At 55.7% G+C, this 16,921-nt stretch overlaps 1 protein-coding gene across 1 annotated transcript in view; it reads left to right on the top strand.

The window, feature by feature from the left end:
* Nucleotides 1-14,888, top strand: part of LINGO1 (leucine rich repeat and Ig domain containing 1) — a 17,501-nt gene extending 2,613 nt beyond the window's left edge. The window contains exon 2 of the mRNA XM_007469165.1: nucleotides 12,662-14,888. Within this exon, the coding sequence (XP_007469227.1) occupies nucleotides 12,662-14,518 (1,857 nt within the window). The 3' untranslated portion in view covers nucleotides 14,519-14,888. The remainder of the gene's footprint in view (nucleotides 1-12,661) is intronic.
* The last annotated feature ends 2,033 nt before the right edge of the window (nucleotides 14,889-16,921 follow it).

Raw genomic sequence — 16,921 nt, 5'->3', positions numbered from 1 at the left:
GCTGAGAGATGAAGCAGGGCAGTGGTTTGCACAGGGTCCCATGGAGGCATGAGGCGGTGTGTCGGGTGGAGGGTTGAGGAGGTGGGTCCTGTGGGACTAGGGAAGGGCCAGGGAGGGGAGGCTGTAGGTGGTGGTGGTTTCAGAGTGAGAGCCTTGGTTTTGCTGGCTGGGGGTCTCTTGGTCTAGCTGTGAGAAGACCTACCCAGAAGGTCTTCTCTTCTCCTGGCCCCTCCTCTAGGAAGCCTCCCTGACTGCTCCACGTCACTCACCCTCCTCCTCCACGCACCTACGGTGCCCGGTTTGCACCTAATATTGTACCAGCCAATTCATTCATGCATTTATTCTACACATCCTGGCTGAGCTGCCTGCTCTGCTCTGGGCTAGGCACTCCCATGGCCCCCATGGATTGCCTTGAACACCCGGGGCAATCCTGGACCCATCCCCTGGGCTCCCCTGCCTGGCCTTGGGGATAGGAAAGATGCTGGGAGGCACCAGGGAGCATCTGATTCTGGTAGCAAAAACTACCTGGCAGGAACACAGTGTCTTCAGCCTGCAATGGATGGACAGAGGTAGGTGGTGTCAAGGATGCCCCAGGCAGGGGTTGGGGAGAGCAAAGGCAGGGTATTCAGTAGCACACACTGGTACTCAGAGAATGATGGGATTTGCTCCTGTGGGCTGTGGCAGTCAGGGGTCCTCCAGGAAGAGAGAGAGACTGGGTATCTCTTGAGGCAGTAAAAGATTTGGCAGAGACACAGAAAGCAGGATTCCAGAATCAGGGACGGTTTTTTTGTAGAAAGACAGTGGGAAGGCAAGTTCATTTCCAAATGCATTTGAGGGATGCTGACCTTCATTTATGTGTTGAATGAATGAATGAATGAATATCCTTGGGCTCTGTGGACCCAGTAGAGCTGTTCTGACAACAGTCCCCTCCTCCTGTGTTCAGTTCCTTTAGTGTCATTTTATAGTGAGGTTGTTGAGTCTGGTACCTGGAGCCAGATGCCTGGGTTCAAATCTCAGCTCCACACTGCCTAGCTCTGTGACTGTGGGCAAGTAACTTAATCTTTTGGACCTCAGTCTCCTTATCCGTAAAGTGAGGATAACAGAGGGCCATTATGAAGACTAAGTGTGTTCATGTGTGCAAGGCAGTTAGAACAGTGCCTGGTACACAGTAAACTCTCCAGAACTGCTAGCTACTCATAGTTTGTATCAGTGATGTGCTCTCAATCTTAGCCTTGTAGGTGGTACAGAGATTTGATTTTATAGCTGAGAAAACTGAGAGCCAGAGAGGTAGAACAACTTGCCCAAAGACCCCAGCTTACAAGCATGGGGCTCAGTCTAGGATGCCTTCTTCCTGAGCTCTGGTCTGCGACTCTTGCTCACCGGTCCAGGCATGGTCTGTTAAAAATGAACACCATGACCCTACTCCCTAACCTGAACGCTAGCACTTTAATAACGATACGCATCTTCCCATGTGTTTCTTCTCACCCCATCCCTTGGCAGCCACTACCCTAAATTATCTATTTAGTATTCCCTTGCCTTTTAAAAATCACATTTTAATATAGAGAAATTGTTCAGTTTTAGTTAGTTTTGAACTTTGTAAAAGGAACATGAAACCGTGCAGTCCTCTGGAATTTGCCTTTTTTCTTCAACACCGTACGCCTAAGTTTCATCTATATTGTTACAAATAATGATAAATGTAGTTCATTCATTTTCACTGATGCATAATGTTCTGTTGTTTGAGCATAAACAGTGTATTTATTCTTCTATTAATGGGCATGTGAGTTGTTTCCCTTTTTACTCTTACAAACAGTGCTGCGGTGAACTTTCTTGTCCCTTCCCCTAAGACAACAGGCAGAGCGTCTCTGGGGCACACAGCTAGGAGCGGAATTGCCGTAGGTCATATTCATACTCAGCTTTACTAGGAAATGCGCCACAGTGTTTTCCAAATTGGTTGGACCGTTTATGCCTCCCCCAGCAGGAGATGAGTATCCCCATTATTCCCCACCCGCACCTACACTCAGTGTGCTCAGACATCCTGACTTTTCATGATTGAATGAGTGTAAAATGATCTTATATTACGGCCTTGATTTGCATATTTGAAATTCACAGTGTCTGGTGTATGAAATGGGGGTTGAGTTAGGCGGCAGCAGCCAGTGTGTAATGGGTGCTCACTAAGCAATCATTCCCTTTGCACCTCAGTTTCCCCAGGTGTTGAGGTGCTGTCTGTATAAACCCTGGGCAAGTGGGTCAGGGATAGGCCAGAGCAGTCAGGGAGTTCTCCCCAGTGAAGTGGGAATGAAGGAGGAGCAAGGAGAGCTTAAGTCCCTGCACACTTAGAGCCAAAGGAATCCTAGTGGCTCTGTGTTCACCCACAGGATGGGCAGGGGTGGTCCTAGCTTGGGAGGTAGAAGGAGACTTTGCTTCATTATTTCAATAATGCACAGCCCCCGATAAACCCCTGGCACCTGGTGTGGGGCTTGGCCTTAGTGAGTGCTAAGAGTTTGGTGACCAGGGGAATGAACAATGATGAACATATGTATGTTCGCTCCTCCTTCTTTCCCACCTCCTTGGGGAGTCCTCCCTGATTTCCCTTGCCCACTGAGCAAGTGAGGGATGGCTGAGCAAGGTGGCTCCTGGGCATTTGCAAGGCCCTCAAGCCCCTGCCTACCCTCAGGGGCTGAGAAACCTGGTGCTGGCAAGCTAATCTGGAGCGGCTCCCTCTGCCAGCCTGGAGCACCAACAATTGATTCTACACCGCTTTCCCCGCCCGGGCCTGGGCCCCTGGAGCTGGTTAGAGATGAGCGACGGGGCTGGCGGAATAATTATGCCTATTTCATGTGACACCCAAATTGATTGCCGCCAGGGTGACATTACCAGGGCATTGTTCCTTGTATCCAACCTCTTATTACGTGTTATTAGGGTGTGTGGTGTGTGTGTGTTTTTCTATTTTTTCCCATTTCAGGGAATTAATCTCTCCCTGCCACCTCCTCTGCTTCCCTCTGCAGAGAACCGGCTCGTGGCTCCAGGAGGGTGTGGGGGCCCGGCCAGCATGCTTCCCCTGTCTGGCCCAGCACAGGGTTGCAGATGCAGTTGGGGGGCTGGCCATGTCAGCTCCCTTTACTGGGGTGCAAGATGGGGGTATCTCAGAGCTAATAGGGGCCGCTGAGGTGTGGACCCAGCAGAGGAGTCTTCCTGCAGTGTCCCTGATCCACGGTCTCTGCTTGCATACCTCTCATGACAGCCTGCTCACTCATTATCTACCAAGGTTCATCTTCTATCCTGAGCCGTCTGATCTTCCATTTGATTCCTCATACTGAACTGAATAGGCCTCCTCTGTGACTCCGCACATGGGTCTTTGGTTCTACCCTGTGGGCGTGCACTGGACCCTTTATACCCTCTGCCTTGGGACACACCTTAGAGATTTGCAGAGATGCCAGGGCCGTGCCAAGTTTGGGCTGCTCGTGAATGCACAGTCAGGTGATGGCATCAGTTGTGCCTGAGCAGAACACACCACCTGTATGTGTCTGACCAGAGGGGTTCATCACCTCTTGATACTGAGCTTAGTATACATACCAGGTTGGAAAAAATGGGCTTTGGCAAGAGGTTGGCCAAGATCCAGTTGAGCAGAGAGGGCTTTGAACAGTCGGTGCCAAGAGAAGGGCAAGTGTTTTTATTTATAGTTTGCCTGTCCATGGTATAAATAAGTCACTGGACCTTGGTTTGTGATGTACTGGGGGGTTGTTTTTAAGTCTTCTCCCTTTTCTGAGGCAGAAATAATGCAAACCTTCACCTGTCCCTGACCTGGCTGCAGCATGAATGGAGAGGCTATGTTATCCTTGCATGATGTTGGGGAGAGAAGGTGGCTGCCGTCAGGAGGCCGGGCTTCTTCCTAGGCCCTAACCCTGAGATGCTGTGGGACCTTGGACAAGTTGCTGATGCTCTTGGGCCTCCGTTTCCTCATCTGAGTGATGGTCTCTAGGCTTATCGTGCCTCTGGAGTTAGACAAGCTCAGTGACCTTTGGCAGGTGAATTAATGGCTTGGAGCCTCAGTTTCCTCATCAGTAAAATGGGGCTAATGGTACTTCCCTCACAGGGTATGTGGTGAGGGTTGGTGGGGTCATTCTGCAAAGCATTTAGTTTATGTGCTCCATATAAATGTCTCTTCCCTTCCTTCTCCTTGAATTCTCTGCCCCCAGCCCTATGAGAGCAGTATAAAATCTGCCATTCCCTTTTCTAAATGAGGAGTTTAGGGCCCCGAGGCATAAAGCCACTTGCCCAGGATCATGCAGCTCAGCAGCCCTTGAACTTGAATCAGAGAGAGGCAGTATATAAGAGTGGTCAGGACAACCTGTGGTCTAACTGCCTCAGGACTAATTCCAGCTCTGCTACTTACGGCTGTGTGATTTGGGCCAAGTTGCATCACCTCTCTTTGCCCCAGTTATCTAATCTTTAAAATAAGGATAATAGTACCAACCTAATAGGATTGTTGTGAAGATTAAACAAGTTCATGTTTGAGTTCATATCATGCTAGTTTTGTGACCTTGAGCAAGTTTCAGAACCTCTTTGTGACCTTGAGCAAATTACAGAACCTCCTTGTGCTTCTGTCTTTTCCATCTGCACAATGGGAACAATAACAGGACCTACCTCAACAGATTGTGGTGAGGTTAAATTAATTTCCATATGTAAAGTACTTAGAATGATGCCGGCACACCGAAAAACTCCTCTGTTAGGGTTTTTCCAATCAACATCATCATCATCATCATCATCATAGGTCTCTGGCCTTCAAATCCCACATTAGATCCACCACTCCCCTCAGCTCCCCCATCTCCACCCTGGATTTCTGAGGCTGTGACCTACCCCCTCTCCCAAGCCCAAGGCTTGTGACCCTCCCAGGTGGGGATTGGCCGGTTTTCAGGCCTCCGAAGTCTGAAATGGGCCAGCCTAAGCTGTTCCCAAGGTAGAGGAGCCTGAGGGCTGGAGCAACTGGGAGAGGGCCCTGGGTGCCCCAGAAAGAGGGGGGCTGAGGGGAGATGAAGCAGGCATTCTGCTAGGCACCTCCCAAGGGGCCCCTGGCCTGGGCAATGGATGGGGCCAGAGTCCTTCGGGGGCATCTTCCTGTCCCCAAGGGCCTGGGTTGGCATCTCAGACCTGGAGAGAGATGGGAATGGAGGTATGGGGGTGCAGGACCATCACTTTCCTTGAGACCCGTCAGGTCACCACATGGGTGCTTGTGTACCCCTCCTCAATTCTGGGACAGCACCAATCCAACTAGGAGTGCTGTCCGCTCAGGCAGGCCCACAGCAGACAACAAGGAAGCTTCCCAGAACCAGTGGCTCCCTCCTGCCTCCCTCAGGCCGGCTCCTAGCTTCCGCACTGGCCTCTCACCTCAGAACAACCACGTGGAAGGGCAGGCAGGGGCCAGAGAGGTCCAGGACTCACCCAAGTTCACACAGCAGGGCAGGGTGCCCTGGCCAGAGCCCAGTGCCCTTTGCCCACTCAGAAGTAGCCTTCTCTGGGCCTTGCCCCACCCTTGCTCCTCCGCAACGAGCCAGCAGCCACTAGAGAGCAAAGCCTATACATAGAAGCCTTTAAACACTAAGATGCTTTGCCAATTAAATTTCATAATTTATCCCACAAGTGGCCTGGGGCTGTGAACTGGGTGGAAGGCTGTCAGCTCCTGAGATCAGCTGCGCTCAGTGGGGTAGGCAGTGGGGTGGGCAGGGGCGTCCCTCCCTTAGGTGCAGGGGGCACGGGTGCTTGCCCAGGGCCACACAGGGGCAGCTGCCCTAGCAAACAGGCAGGCAGCCACACTGCGCCCAGTCAGCACCCTCCAGCCCGGCCATGGCTGAGAGGCCAGGTGAGCACCTTTGGGAGAGGACTGAGCTTCCAAGTGCACCTAAGAGATGGGGCTGATGGCAGTGGCCGTGGGTGACGGTGGGTGCAGGGAGCGGCAGTGGCAGGAGGAGGGACAGCGGGCACACACATCCACATAGGCCACACGTGGCTGCCTGCTCACAAACGTCACACACAGACACCCCCGGGGCCCAGCAACTCTTTGCTAGAACCAAGAGCAAGAGGAAAATAAAGGATTATACACAACAAAGGACGTGACCTCACTTTTCTTTCAGGTTGATTTTTGTCTCCCCGTTGGGGGCGGATGAAGGAGGAGGAGAAGGGGGAGGGATAGGGCAGGCAAAGGGGGCAGGCCAGCGCAGGAGGAGACAGACAGACAGACAGACGGCAGCGGCCCAGCTGCCTGCCTGCGGGCCACGGTCGGTCTGGATTTCTGCCAGAGCTCGACCTGGTGCTAACCCCTCCTCCCCGCGTTTCCTTTGCTCCCATACCCCCTCCCCGTGTGCCAGGGGGCAGCCCCTGCCCTTCCCCAGGCTCTCAGCATAGCCCTGCTGGATTAGACTGGCCAGGGAAGGCCAAGTTGCCCCCATTAGCAGCTCACACCTTAAGCCATTATCAGCCATTCACACCTCAGCAGGGATTAGCCCGGGAAAGCCAGAATGGAGGATCTTTAAAGAGTCCAGGGACCCGGGTCAGGATTTGGGGTAGGAGAGAAGCAATTAGGGGCCCCCGGATGCTCTCAAATGTTCCCGGACACGAGTCACCTCCACCCTGCACACCTTTGCCCGCACCGTTCTCTTGGCTGAAATGCCGCCTCTCCCGCCCCTGACTTTGGCCGGTGGAAATGTATGTGCAGTTCAGCCTGAGCCCACATGGCACCTCCTCCTCCTTGAAGCCTCTGTAAAGAGCTTAGACCAGGAGTCAAGAGCTGTGCTGGGGAGCTGTCCCAGCAGCTGTGTGTTGGGGCCCTCTGCCCCTTGGAGCTGGGCCTGGCGGTGCTGAGCTTTAGCAGCCCCGGCCCTGTACTGGGGGCTCTCAATCTGGGGGCCACAGAAGCGGAGGCAGCAGAGGCTCTAACAGAGGGAGGAAGGGAGAGAGGTAAACACACCAGCAGTGCTTGGCAGAGGGCCACCCAAGATCCAGAGGGACCCCCCAGGAGCTGATCCCTTCTTCCTGGGGACTTGCAAAGAGCGGCTTGGGGTAGAAGACCCTTGAGCTGGATTCTGAAGGCTGAGCGGGAGATCTCTAGGCATGGGGTAGATGGTTGACCATCGCTGTGGGAGAAAGGCCCTGGGATGGAGCGACCATCGGGGCTTTCTAGACAGGCTTCACTCCACCGCCCCCCCCACCCCGATTACCCTACTTTCAGCCACGTGGCCACAGCTGCCTCTGAACAGGTACTCTTATCACGAACGTGCTTTATCATTTCATGGAGTGGATCCAGCTGCTCTGTGCCCTGGAGCTGAAGGCAGAGAAGGAACTTCAGACAGGCAGGAGCTTGGGGACGGGGCAAGTCCTGAAGAATCTAGACCTTGCCTTGCCTCCAGTCTTTGGTGACACAGTGTAAGTCCCTTCACCTTTCCGAGTAATTGACCCACCTCAAGGGGTGGTGGTGGGAACAGGATGTACTAACAGGCCCAGGGCTTTTGACAATCAGTAGGAAAGGGTAGTGGAGTTGGGCGGGGCCCAAGGCAGACTCTCTGAAGCCCTCAGTCCCTCATCCCAAGCCTTCCCTCCCTCCTCCCTCCTTCCTGCTGCAGGCCCAGTCTTAGGAATGTAGAGTGTCAGGACAAGATGAGATCGTGCATAACAGCCTCATTTCCCATTGAAGAAGCAGCCTGTCACAGTAGCCCCAGCTCACACAGCCAGGCTGAGAACAGGGGGCCACGGGCCCCGGGGATGGCAGTGGGCACCTCCATGCCAGGGATCTCATGCCTGTGTGTACTGGGGATCCTTGCGGTCCCTGAGGAACACTGAGTGGGAACACCATGAAATATTGATACTGTAAACCCCAAATAACTGAACCTTCCATCCTGTGCTGCAGCCGACCCCAAATTAGGTGAGATCCTAGCATTGACAGTGGCAGCAGGCAAAGGAGAATGGTATGGTGGGAAAACACTGAAAAAATTCAGTGTGTTCAACATACCATTTTCTGACAGTTGGGGAAAAGCTTTTGTCATTTAGGGGGCAAGTTACCTACATGCAGCTACCTAAGGACTAGTGCCTTCCCTTAGCCCTGGGGGCCTTACCCTAGCGCTGCCACGACACGCCTGCCCCTCCTTTGGCTCTGAACTGGCCTGTGTGTTTGAAAGAAGTCGTGCTCCACTTGTGGTAGCTCTTGGGGCAGGCAGCCTGACCAGGAGGAACGGAGGCCTGCTATTTCCTAGCTTTGTAGCCTAGGCCTAAAGGCAAAGGAGTTTCCTTTTGGAAGCCTCAAGCTTTTCTCATCTGTAAAATGGGTAGGAAATATCTCTGAATGCTGGGTGAGGGTTTCTAAGACAGTGCATATAAAGCCTAAAACCTGGCCTGTAGCAGGTGGTCTGAAGATGCTAGTCCCAGCCCTTCCCTAAGTGTAGGCGTCTGACCAGCTCGTATGGGCCAGGCTGGCTGCGTGGTAGAGGCACGCCCCTGCCCCCAGGGGCCTCCAGTTGCTGCCTTAGGAGATAGAATGACCCCTGACCTCCCTTAGGGTTCTCCAAGTCCACCCATGGATGATCCCATGCCCCTTCTGTCTCCACCAGTTATGCTCTTCAACCCTAAGCCCCGAGGGACAGCCCCAATGTGAGGCCCCAACTGGGGATGCCGACCTCAGATCCTTCCAGTCCCAGTAAAACTGCAGTTTGGGGCCTGAGCCCTTACTCATCTTCATTCCTCAAGCAGGTTTGAGGATGTTGACTTTCTAGCTGGGGAAGATCCAGTTTCTGTGTGTGTTCCCTCAGGGACCCTGGAATCAGCCCCTCCCTGCACAGCGGGGGGAAAGGGCAGAGAGGGCAGGCGTCCCTGAGGGGCACACAGTGGAGTGGCTGGTGTGGGGAGCAAGTGAGCCAGGCTGTATCTGCCCCACCACGTGAGTGAGGGTGTGATGGTGGCAGGTGGCCCTCTGCAGTGCAGGTCTGATGGCTTGGTTGCTCCCACTGCTCTGGGGTTGGGAGATCGCAGGCTGCTGTCGGCTCTGTATGCTGTGGCCCGGGCATGGCTCTCCTCTGCCTGCCCACCAGCCAGCCTTCGATGTTCATTTCCTTTGTATTTATTGGTCCAATTTTTAAAGTCTTGCCCTTGTGGGAAGCCCTTCAGGGGGCAAGGATCCAAAATAAAACACTGATTAAAATGCATAAAACACTTCTCCTTGGCCACTGCAGGAATAACCAGCAGGATTAATGGTGCCAGGAGGGCGGGAGCAGCACGTTGCTCACTCAGCAGTTTTGGTGACCCCGTCAGACACGACCCTACCAGTATCCCTAGATGACAGGGACCCCGTGGGGGTGTTCGACCCGGAGACCAGGCCCAGTGTGCTGAACCAGCTTGGGAAGCCATGGTAGCCCCTCTAGGCCTCAGTTTCCCCATCTTTCGGGACAGTCACATGTAAAAGGCAATTCGGAGGATGTGCCCTTCTGGAGCTATCCTGGTCCCGTGGAGTATGGCCCATTGCTCTGGGGGTCTAACTGCCAGGACTGCCACACAGAGCAATGCCGACTAGCTTTTCTATCAACATATCTGAATCCACCAGGTCTCTCTTTGCTCAGTGGGCCTGCTCCAGGGTCAGCTTCATCAGAGTGACTTCAGCCCCTGCAAAAACTCTCTCACGCACACACACTTCCTTTCAAAGAACATTCAGTCGAGTCTTTTCCGTGCCACACCTTGGTCTGAGGCTGCAGACACATCATCTGCCCTCAGGCACCTCACTCTCTAGCAGGTGAGAGAAATGTACCCATGGGAGTTTGACCCAGGATTAAAAATACGACACAGGAGAGGCGCCAAATGCTGAGGCTTTGGAGCACATTTCCCTCTTTGCTCAGGTCCCTAGGAAGCTCTCACCTTTAATCATTATATAGGATTTTGTGACCTTCTTTCTTGACTGGCTTGCCTTCTTTAGCTTTATCTTCTTACCGTCTTGTAACATAATTTTTCTGGTCATTGGCTCAAATCATTTTTAGAATGAGATGTGCTATACATCAGTTACATAATGTCATTACTAATAAATCTAAGGTACTTCAGAGTTGTGGGCAAGAGATGATTTCTGACTGAGGAGATCAGGGGTGGCCTCATGGAGGAGATGGCCTTTGGGATGGATGGTCACAAAGGCTGCTGGGGCAGTGAGTCTGGGAGAGATCTCCAAAAGGAGATGGTTTAGAGCCAGGAATGTGCAGGACAAGGCTGGGATACCTGGGTGTTTTCCCTGGGGGGAATGGTGGGAGAGGAGGTAGATGGGTAGGTTGAGACAAGGGGGTGGAGTCTTCGTATGACAGATTCTTGTCTGTATGAGGGTCTTACCGACATCTCAAGGTAGCCTGTGCACTTGCTATCCCCTCTCTCATTCCTTAGCACCCTCTCCATCAGCCTACCCCACGCCCCAGCGCAGTGGTGAGCTGGGTGCTAAAAGTCCTATTTACCTCTCCTGGTCCCCAAGCTCACACCCACGCCAGCCCCAGCTGCCGTCCCAATTACTTATTGATTGCCTGTCAGGATGTTTGCTTTTCTGGTGGGTCACTGGAGCATGTGTGACTTGTGGAAAATGGCCTGATGAGGGTGGGGTGGGGGAGGCCAAACCACAGAAGACTCTGGAGAGAGGATGAGAGGGGCTGAGGGGAAGGGGGGGTGGTGGACAGAGCCCTTGGGAATAACAAAACCTTGCAGATTCTATAACATGTCAGTGACACCAGGAGCCCTCTCTAGTTAATCAGTCACTTAGTCGATCAACAACCAGGGAGTGCCTGTCAGTCCTGGGAGACCGCTGGAGCATTGTCACTGAAGTCCGACAGACCAGAGCCTTGGTCCCAAATCCACCTCCCCAACTGGCTGGGTGTACTTGGGCAGCCACAAGCTCTCCGAGCCCCAGTTGCCATAAGGGTTGAAGTGCAGATGATAAGACCTATAGCTTTGGAAGTGGAGGCTGTGTGCAGGTGTGGGGAGGAGCTTGAAGGGGTGGAAGAAGGGCCTGAGCTGGGGCAGAGAGATGGGACCTTCCCAGCTTGGGCATCCCCTTCCTACGGTGAGGCCCCCTCAGGGCCATGAGTGTGGGCTATGTGGATGGCGGCAGAGCCCCAAGGGTGCCAGGCTGGGTGGGATGGATCTTCACCCCCACTAGCAGTAGAAGGGCTTCAGCTCAGCCCCCAGAGACCGTCTGGTCCAGCCTCTGGAGTTTGAAGGAGTCCAGACTAGTCCTCCCAGCCCCCTAAGGACCCTGCTGGGCCAGTTTCCCGTAGGGTGGAACAGAGATAGAGGAGGGAAGAGCAGTCTAGCAGAAGTGGGAGCAAGTGGCCTCTGAATGCGGGCTAGGAGAGAGTAATCAGGGGGCGAGCTCCCGCACACCCCTTGCTCACACCACCTGCAGCCTGTACTCAGGCTGGACCCCTATCCCGGCACCGTCTCCCTTGTCATCACCACCCAAATCCTGCACGTTCCTCAGGGCCCAGCTGTAACAAGCCTCATGTCCCCAGTGCCCCAGTGTGCACCGGCACCTCCAGGGCTGCCTGCGCCGCCCTGGGCTGTGGGGGTCTGAGTGCTCCCCCATCGGACCAGCAGCTGCACAGAACCCTGCTACTAGGAGGAGGGTGATTGGAAGCCGGAGAGACAGACGGATGAAGCCTGGGGGGAGTTTTTGAGGGGGAGTACAGTTCCAACTGGCGATCAGAAAAAAGCTTCTCAGAGCAATGGCCTTGAAGATGGGGTTTCAACACACCTGGGGGAAGGGACATTCCAGGAGGAAAGAATAGCAGGAGCCTGGGTGGGTCTCCATGGGGACCCAGACGAAGGGTAGAGTTGGAAAGATTCCCCAGGGAGGCACTACGGCTGGGTCCTGGCTTTCTGGAAGGGGGTACCCTCCACTGATCCAGAAACCGCACTGGGGAGCAGTGTCACAAACACTGGCGGGAACAACTGGGTATGCTGGTTGCCCAAGATTCTTGGGCTTCGAGCTCAGCACAGTGTTGATGGGGAGGGAGCCGTGGTGTCTGTGCCTGGGGATGCTCAGGCTGACGTTCTGAGAGGGTGGGGCCCCAGCAGCCTCAGAAGCCCTTGCCTGGCAAGCTGGGGCCCAGACGTGCTCCTCTGCTGGCTATTCCTAGAGGCCTCAGCCTTTGAGCCCCTTTGATTTCCTCTGTGAGCCCTGAGGGCAGCTCAACAGGTCTCGCTTTATCCCTGATGAACACCAGGGGAAGCTGAGGCTCAGGGTGCCAGGTGGGGTGTGAGGTGCATGCCTGGAGTTGCATTGTCTGTAAAATGTAAAATGGAAAGGAGGTGGATGCAGCCTAGGGTGCCAACACCAGGCTCATCTGAAGTGCCCCTGCCCCTTCATGATCCCCCTGGATCCCAGGGTTGCCGGAGAGTCCTTCAGGAGGGCTCTGGGTGGGGTAAGGGGCAAGGAGGAAGCAGCATGGGGTGGCAGGAGGCCCTCTGGCCTGGGCATCTGGACCTCACTGTGGGGTCCCAGGCAGGTGTCATATGCCACTCTGGACCCCTGCCTCTCTCTCTGTGTCAGGGACATCCTGACAGGGCAGGAGGGCAGAGGGCACAGCGGGCTCTGGGCGGGGGTACAGCAGACACTGCCCTCTAACCGCCCCCTCTGTCCTGTGCTTGCTCCTGGCCACAGGTGAGCAAGAGGATGCTGGCGGGGGGCGTGAGGAGCATGCCCAGCCCCCTCCTGGCCTGCTGGCAGCCCATCCTCCTGCTGGTGCTGGGCTCGGTGCTGTCAGGCTCAGCCACAGGCTGCCCGCCCCGCTGCGAGTGCTCCGCCCAGGACCGCGCAGTGCTCTGCCACCGCAAGCGCTTTGTGGCGGTGCCTGAGGGCATCCCCACTGAGACCCGCCTGCTGGACCTGGGCAAGAACCGCATCAAAACGCTCAACCAGGACGAGTTTGCCGGCTTTCCGCACCTGGAGGAGCTGGAGCTCAATGAGAACATCGTGAGCGCCGTGGAGCCTGGTGCCTTCAACAACCTCTTCAACCTCCGGACGCTGGGGCTCCGCAGCAACCGCCTGAAGCTCATCCCCCTGGGCGTCTTCACCGGCCTCAGTAACCTGACCAAGCTGGACATCAGCGAGAACAAGATCGTCATCCTGCTGGACTACATGTTCCAGGACCTGTACAACCTCAAGTCACTGGAAGTCGGCGACAACGACCTCGTCTACATCTCCCACCGAGCCTTCAGCGGCCTCAACAGCCTGGAGCAGCTGACGCTGGAGAAATGCAACCTGACCTCCATCCCCACTGAGGCGCTGTCCCACCTGCACGGTCTCATCGTCCTGCGGCTCCGGCACCTCAACATCAATGCCATCCGGGACTATTCCTTCAAGAGGTTGTACCGGCTCAAGGTCTTGGAGATCTCTCACTGGCCCTACTTGGACACCATGACTCCCAACTGTCTCTATGGCCTCAACCTGACGTCCCTGTCTATCACGCACTGCAACCTGACTGCTGTGCCCTACCTGGCGGTGCGCCACCTGGTCTATCTCCGCTTCCTCAACCTCTCCTACAACCCCATCAACACCATCGAGGGCTCCATGTTGCATGAGCTGCTAAGGCTGCAGGAGATCCAGCTGGTGGGTGGGCAGCTGGCCGTGGTGGAGCCCTACGCCTTCCGCGGCCTCAACTACCTGCGCGTGCTCAATGTCTCCGGCAACCAGCTGACCACACTGGAGGAGTCGGCCTTCCACTCGGTGGGCAACCTGGAGACGCTCATCCTGGACTCCAACCCACTGGCCTGCGACTGCCGGCTCCTGTGGGTGTTCCGGCGCCGCTGGCGGCTCAACTTCAACCGGCAGCAGCCCACGTGTGCCACGCCCGAGTTCGTCCAGGGCAAGGAGTTCAAGGACTTCCCCGACGTGCTCCTGCCCAACTACTTCACCTGCCGCCGCGCCCGCATCCGGGACCGCAAGGCCCAGCAGGTGTTTGTGGACGAGGGCCACACAGTGCAGTTCGTGTGCCGGGCGGATGGCGACCCGCCGCCCGCCATCCTCTGGCTCTCGCCCCGCAAGCACCTGGTCTCGGCCAAGAGCAACGGGCGGCTCACGGTCTTCCCCGATGGCACGCTGGAGGTGCGCTACGCCCAGGTACAGGACAACGGCACTTACCTGTGCATCGCGGCCAACGCGGGCGGCAACGATTCCATGCCTGCCCACCTGCACGTGCGCAGCTACTCGCCCGACTGGCCCCATCAGCCCAACAAGACCTTCGCCTTCATCTCCAACCAGCCGGGCGAGGGAGAGGCCAACAGCACCCGCGCCACCGTGCCTTTCCCCTTCGACATCAAGACCCTCATCATCGCCACCACCATGGGCTTCATCTCTTTCCTGGGCGTCGTCCTCTTCTGTCTGGTGCTGCTGTTTCTCTGGAGCCGGGGCAAGGGCAACACCAAGCACAACATCGAGATTGAGTACGTGCCCCGCAAGTCGGACGCAGGCATCAGCTCCGCCGATGCACCTCGCAAGTTCAATATGAAGATGATATGAGGCCGGGCCGGGGGGCGGGCCGGGGGGCGGGGACCCTGGGGCGCGCAGGGCAGGGCAAGGGACCCGGCCGCCGTCCGCTCGCTCTCCAGTCCCTCCCACCTCCTCCCGGCCCCTCCACGCACACTCTTTTTCTCCCTCCCACGCCGTCCCCTGCTGCCCCCGCTGGCCCTCACCGCCTGCCCTCTTTCTACCAGGACCTCAGAAGTCCAGGCCTGGGGACCCCACCTGCACAGGGGCACACGTTGACAGACTGGAGTCGGAAGCTGACACGGCACGGTCAATAATTCAATAAAAAGGTTACGAACTTCCTCTGTAACTTGGGTTTCAGTAATTACGGATTTTTATGAAAACTTGAAATAATAAAAAGAGAGAAAAAAAAAAAAACTATTTCCTATAGCTATAGTCGGAATGCAAACTTTTGACGTCCTGATTGCTCCAGGGCCCTCTTCCAACTCAGTTTCTTGTTTTTCTCTTCCTCCTCTTCCTCCTTTCTCTTCTCTTCCCCTGTGGGGAGGGATCACTCAGGAAAACAGGGAAGGAGGTTCCAGCCCCACTTGCCTGCCCACCCGGCCAGGGCAGTCGCCAGGAGCAGGTTTGGTGGTGGGTCTGGGCCCAGCTCTGGGCTGACTGTTTGCAGAGAGTGGGTGGAGGGGACAGGGCTGCCCAATGGGGGTGAGGGCCTGTCTGCTGAGCTGCCAGGCAGCACTACTGCCAGGGGGCGGGGCCTGACTCGGGTGTGGCTGAGACTCTGGACAGGGGCTGGGGTCCTCCTGGAGGACAGCACAGTCAGTGGAGAGAGCCAGGGGCCGAGGCCTAACTCTGGTCCCAGCTTTGCTGCTGACTTGCTGTGTGGCCTCGAACAGGTCATTGACCCTCTCTGGGCCTCAGTCTCCACATCTGTATAAACGGAAACGCTACTCCCCGCCCTGCCTACCTCACAGGGCTGTTGTGAGGAATTGATGAGATGATGTATGTGAAACACTTTGTAACCTGTAAAGTGCTGTGCACATGTGTGGGTGACTGTTCTCATTATGGTCATTATTATCTCACTGTGGGTGGTGGGGCTCCTAAGGGATCTTCATGGTGTCAGGGTTGGGGGCATGCCAGGGGAAGGCCGCCTCCAGGGACTTCCAGAGGCTTCTCCCAGGACAGCTGCCTGGTGGTGACCACAAGCATTTCCTGGATGGCCAGGGCTCTAACCCCCCCCCCCCCGAGGAGTCCCAAGGCCCATGAGCATCATCGCTTCCACCACCTCTGGTGTGGGGTCCCCCCAGGCAGAAGCCCCTTGCAGCTTCGACCTGGACCTACCCAGGGATTGGGAACACCAGATCTCTCCAAGCCTTCTTTCCATAAGCATTTATCAAGTGCCTACTGTATGCCACTTCCCATGTAGAGTCCCCAGTCTTTGGGGCTAGGAAGGCAGTTCTGGGGCTGCCCTTAGGACTGCCCAGACCCAGGTCACCAACCCCAGTCATGCCCCATCTTCCACCAGGCTTTACTCTGAGCCTCCCCTGGGCTTTGAAGGGCTCTGGGTTTGGGATTGGGAGCCACCTGCATGTGAGCTGACCAGGAGAGTCAGAAGTGGCCCTGTTCATTCTCACCAAACCTAGACGCTCCAAACTCAACCCTGGAAAGGGATGCTCTGAGTGATGATAGAAGTGTGAAGAGCCAGACAGGTCAGCTTGTAACTTTCGCGGAATCCATGGGCTCTAGAATCTGGGGCCGAAGCTCAGCCAGAAGACCATGTGCTCACCCCCCATCTCTGTCAGACAGGTGGGGGCACCAGGTTCAGGAAAGCTTGGCTTCACCCTTCCAAGTTTCCTCTTTCTACTCGGGGACTCCTTGGATTCAGCCCCACAGTGGGCCCAGGGTGACCCTGCTGCCCATTAACCCTCAGGCTAGGGGAGAATCCAGCAATGCAGGAACCCACGGGTACAAACTTAGCTGAACTTGGGAGTGGGGGGATGCAATAGGGAAGTCAGCCCTCAGCAGCAAGAAACTCCAAGGATGAAGCTCCTCCAATCAGGGCTCCTCCTGGGGATCACACCCCCCCACCACCCATGCTGGCATGAACTGGGTAGCTGCATGCCTAGCAACTTCTAAACCAAGCCTCTGGTGGGATGGCAGGGTGAGCAGAGTCTGGCATGGAGTTGGCACTCATTCATTCATTCACTCATTCATTCATTCAGTTTACAGATGTACCCGGGAGCCTGCTCTGCTCCAGGCAGTCTGTGTACACTTGCCCTCATCTCCCAACCACCACCCCAGACTGTCCCTGGTTCTGGGGAAGCCTCAAGCCCTCTGAACTGTGCTTTTATCCTGGGAAGAAACAGGATCCTCTCCCCACAGGATCCTAGAATTTTGATGTGGAAAAGGTTGCTGGTCCCGGGGTTGGGGGGGCAG

Source organism: Lipotes vexillifer, unplaced genomic scaffold, assembly GCF_000442215.2.
Source record: "Lipotes vexillifer unplaced genomic scaffold, Lipotes_vexillifer_v1.1 scaffold103, whole genome shotgun sequence".
NCBI lineage: Eukaryota > Metazoa > Chordata > Mammalia > Artiodactyla > Lipotidae > Lipotes > Lipotes vexillifer.
The sequence above is the reverse complement of the archived record's forward strand: the minus strand, read 5'-3'. Positions and strand labels throughout refer to the sequence as shown.